The 5070-nt window shown below is 32.5% G+C and overlaps 1 protein-coding gene across 1 annotated transcript; it reads right to left on the minus strand.

Annotated features, from left to right (window-relative positions):
* Positions 1-202: 202 nt before the first annotated feature.
* LOC124945339 (phenylacetaldehyde reductase-like) lies at positions 203-1765 on the minus strand. The gene is made up of 5 exons (XM_047485757.1): positions 1603-1765; positions 1121-1482; positions 882-1047; positions 601-793; positions 203-519 (listed from the first exon to the last, which is right to left on the minus strand). Exons 1-5 carry the CDS (start codon positions 1718-1720, stop codon positions 372-374), a joined length of 987 nt encoding a protein of 328 aa, XP_047341713.1. The 5' UTR covers positions 1721-1765; the 3' UTR covers positions 203-371.
* Positions 1766-5070: the final 3305 nt, after the last annotated feature.

Consider the following 5070-nt stretch of genomic DNA (forward strand, 5'->3'; position numbering starts at 1 on the left):
ACATATCAAACTAGCTCAGGAAAAAATGAAGCAAAGGAATCTACAACCAACTTCACAAGCTTTTCACATTGAGGATACATAATCTTTAAAAAAAAATTATTGAGATTAATATATCAAAACACCCTATTATTTTTCAAGATTAATATAATAAACTATTATTGAGATAGTTTTGATATTTTAATAGATAAAAAGAATGATAAGATTGATGATATGATGATTAGATTTTAAGTAAAAATCCTTTAAAAAAACTCAAACAAGTTCTAATTGAAGTAAAAAAATGGAGTTATTCCATTGAAACTTTAAGATAGTACAACAAATACAAATCTATGAAACATACTTATAAATGGAATCACAATAATTTGCTATTTGCTTCAGAAAGTGAGGAGTTTCTTTTCCACAAGGCTTTCAATTGTATCCTTTACACTCACCTCCAAAGGAAGAAAATCAACTCCCAAACTCTTTGCCTTTTCCTTGCTTACATTATACAATGGTGGCTTCGGCTTCTTCAAATCCTCTTCCCTGATCCATTGATTAGGAGCACAACCCCATCAAATAAACGCAAAAAAAAAAAAAAAAAAAAATGTTTCCTTTTTCCTTTACCTAATTGTATTTGTCAAATTAAGAGCAGGATAAAGTTGTCTCAAAATCTTGACAACCTCGGAGGAATATGCGACAGTTCCCACCATCAAGTACCTCCCCTTAGCCGAAGAAACTTCAAACGCTTTAATATGAGCAAACGCCACATCTCTAACATCCACATATCGATATCTTCCGTCAGAGAAAAAGTCATGTCCTGCTCAATAACTTGCTTAAATCAATCAATGTTAGAAGATATGAAGAACTGTGTTTGTTGATTCATTCATATGAGCAGATATAATGACCTGTTTTTATGAGGTTGGGAATAGCCTCACTGGTTACATTCAAATTTGGCTGTAAAAGAGGACCTATAACAAATCCAGGATGGATTGTAATCAAATCCATCCCATTTTCTTCACCAAATTTCCAAGCAGCTTCTTCAGCTAAAGTTTTTGAAACCATATACCACATCTGTAATTAAACATAATAATTAATCTATAGCTTCTTATCTCATTTAATAACATCTTACTATATTTAGCCAAACCTTTATTTGTTGACAATAAGCTGCATCAGAAAACCAAGTCTCATCAACTACAACATCAGCATTCAAAGGTTTTCCATTGAAAATAACAGAAGCCATTGATGATGTTATAACTACCCTTTTGATAGATGGGACTTTAGAACAGGAATTGAGAACATTAAGTGTTCCTTTTACGGCAGGATCAATCAATTCTAAGTTTGGGTCATCGACTGACATAAGAACAGGAGATGCTGTATGAAAGACACAATCACAACCTTGGACAGCAGTATCGAAAGATCCTTCATCAATTAGGTTTGCTTCAAAGAGTTTAAGTCTTTCCTTTGCTCCATCTAGTGCTAGTAAATGTTCTGTCTTCTTTGGGTCATCTTATATAAGAGTAAGATCGATCAACATGACAATTGACAAACAAATGAACACAGTTTCGATTTTCTAGATTGTCAATTTTGAGATTAACATGCATCGATTGAAAGAAAGAAAATACTCACGAAGACTTCGGACGGTGCCTTTGACGGTATAGCGACGGTCCAACAGCAGCTTCACCAGCCATGAAGCAATGAATCCCGACGCCCCTGTTACGCACACCACTTTCCCTTCTCCGCTCATTCTCTCTCTCACTCTCTCTCTCTCTACAGTCAAGTATGAACCGATAAGAACAAGTGAAAGAGAAATCTTTCCTTCACATCTTATATAATATATCAAATGATAAAAATGATAAGGGATGTAATTTTTTCAATTTCACTCAAAGATTCTTAACAGCTAACATAAATAAATTATGTGGTCGTCTTTAACAAAATAGGGTATGTTCGAAAAAAAAAAATCACAAACATGAACCTGATCGGGACAAAAAAACTCTCAAACATGACAATGTTTGAGACAAAAATCTTCTTAACATGAGCATGTTTGTGATAAAATCTCCTGAACATGCCATTTTTCATAAAAAAAAAAAAAAAAATTTCTTTTCTCTATATATGTTGAGTATTAAATAAATAAGAGAAATTATTTATTTATCTCCTATTAATTAGTATATGTTTAATTAGTATATGTTGCAGCTTGATAAATGATAAAATATTAAATAAATAAAAAAAATTATTTATTTATCTCATATTAATTAGGCTAAATATAATAAAAGTATTGTAAAGATTATTCATTCAATCAATAATATTCATTCAATCTTTCTCTTCAAAAACTCAATCAAATAGTCTTGTTTATTTTATCAATTCAAGAAATCTAACTTGGTATCAGAGCGTATAAGAGGGAAAACTCCCGAAAACGATTTCAATGGAAGAACAATATCACTCCTCAGTTCTACCAATAATATCTGGAAGCGTAAAGCTTGATAAATATAATTATATCTATTGGAAATCACAAGTTACTCCAATCATGATAGGTTATGATTTTATAGATATAGTAGAAGGAAATCTTGAAACTCCTCCCAAATTTCTTCAAGAAACAGATGGTCAAAATAATACAATTCAATTCAAGAATCCAAAGTTTAAACAATGGCGTATCCAAGATCAAAAGGTACTTGCATGGCTCTTTTCAACATTGACCGACGAGATTCGTCAACAAGTCTCAAAATCATCTTCGACACAAGAACTTTGGAAAACCTTAGAGAAAATCTATGTTTCTCAATCAAAGAGCCGACTATTTGAGTTACGGAGTCAACTCCTAAACGCACACAAAGGTAGTGGTTCTCTTCTTAACTTCATTCAACACATCAAAAACCTATCAGATGCACTTATCGCTGCCGGACAATATATTTTTGATTAAGATCTGCAACTAACTCTACTCAACGGACTTGGAGACGAGTTCGAGCCGATGATATGTGCTCTAACTTCCGGACAAGATCTATTGTTTAATGAGATGACAGACATCCTTCTAAATTATGAACAACGACTTATATTCAAGAAAAGAAAATTCCATTATGAAAATATTTCGCGCTCAAACGTTTCGGCGAATGTTGCTTATATTTATAGGCATGGAGGCGGAAAGAACCAAAGACAGGACCGAGACAATAATCGTCCGCAATGTAATTTTTGTCATAAAATTGGTCATCGCTCCGAAAGTTGTTTTTATAATCCACCTTGTCAAATATGTAATGTACAAGGACATAGTGCTCTCGAGTGCCCTCGTTTTAATCCTTCTAAAAATCCCACGACAATGTTAGTTACATCGTCTACTATTGTAAACCAAAGACAGAAGCGAGACAATAATCGTCAGCAATGTAATTTTTGTCATAAAATTGGTCATCGCTCTGAAAGTTGTTTTTATAATCCATCTTGTCAAATATGTAATGTACAAGGACATAGTGCTCTCGAGTGCCCTCGTTTTAATCCTTCTACAAATCCTACGACAATGTTAGTTACATCGTCTACTATTGTAGATCCCACTTTGTGTCCAGATTCAGGTGCTACCGACCATATTACTTCTGATCTTAATAATCTACATATACATGCTCCTTATACAGGCACTTAAACTATCAAAGTCGGAAACGACCGAGATACGAAGATAGTGCTTCTTAAGGGATTACTCAAGGACAGACTTTATTGCGTTGAACCTACTGAAAGTTCGTTTTCAACATGTTCTAATAAACAAGCATTTATTGGTATTAGATCTCCGGCTCAAATTTGGCATTCACGACTTGGACATCCTTCTAGCGCTACTACATCTTTAGTTATATCACACTTTAAATTATCTGTTTTAGGTAGTAATACTATTTCTTTTTGTGGATCATGTCAATATGGGAAAGCACATAAACTACCTTTTTTAGCTTCAAAATCTACATCTATGACTCCTTTAGACCTAATTCCTTCAGATGTTTGGGGACCTGCTCCTGAATTTTCATCTAATGGTTGTCGTTATTTTGTACATTTTGTGGATGATTTTAGCAAATTCACGTGGATATATCCGCTAAAGAAAAATTCGGATGTCTTGAATACGTTAATCAACTTTCTTTGACTTATTGAAAATTTATTTAGTCGTAAAATCAAAATATTGCAAACTGATTGGGGAGGAGAATATAGAAATTTCAAATCATTAACAGATAATCATGGTATTTTACATCGTTTATCTTGCCCACATACTAGTGAGCAAAATGACATTGCTGAACGAAAAATTTGTTATATTACGGAAACTGGTCTCACTTTATTAACTCATGCATCTATGCCATTATATTATTGGAGTGAAGCTTTTGAAACAATCACATATCTAGTACTGAATTTGAAAACTGTGCTCTTGCATATACAACTGTTGATCTTTGTTGGATTCAATCTCTACTTAGTGAACTTCGAGTTTCACTTTCTTCTTCCCCGGTTCTATGGTGTGATAATATTGGTGCCGCATTCTTATCAGCACACCCGGTATTTCATGCTCGCACAAAACATATTGAAATCGATTTTCACTTTGTTCGGGAAAAAAAAAGTTGCTCGTAAACAACTACTCATTTAGTATATTCCTACTGAAGATCAAGTGGATGATATTTTCAACAAAGGTCTTTCTTCTCATCGATTTTCTCTTTTACGTAGCAAGCTCACGGTTTGTGCCTTACCTTTTCGCTTGAAGGGGATGATAAAGTATTAAATAAATAAGAGAAATTATTTATTTATCTCCTATTAATTAGGCTAAATATAATAACCAATTCCTATATTTTCTCAATTTAGTTATTTCTCTATTACTATTATAAATAGATAAATATGGTAAAAATTATTCATTCAATCAATAATATTATTTCAATCTTTCTCTTCAAGAACTCAATCAAATATTTCTTGTTTATTTTATCAATTCAAGAAATCTAACTCAGCTCACATCGGATTCGTGTCCTTCTTTCGTTATAATTTTATTTTCGAAATAATTTTTCGACTTTAAAAGTTTTATTTAAGAGATAATAATAATAATAATAATAATAATAATAATAGAAAATCTTTATTTAGAAAGAAAGAACAGAACTATGCAAA

Source organism: Impatiens glandulifera, chromosome 7, assembly GCF_907164915.1.
Source record: "Impatiens glandulifera chromosome 7, dImpGla2.1, whole genome shotgun sequence".
NCBI lineage: Eukaryota > Viridiplantae > Streptophyta > Magnoliopsida > Ericales > Balsaminaceae > Impatiens > Impatiens glandulifera.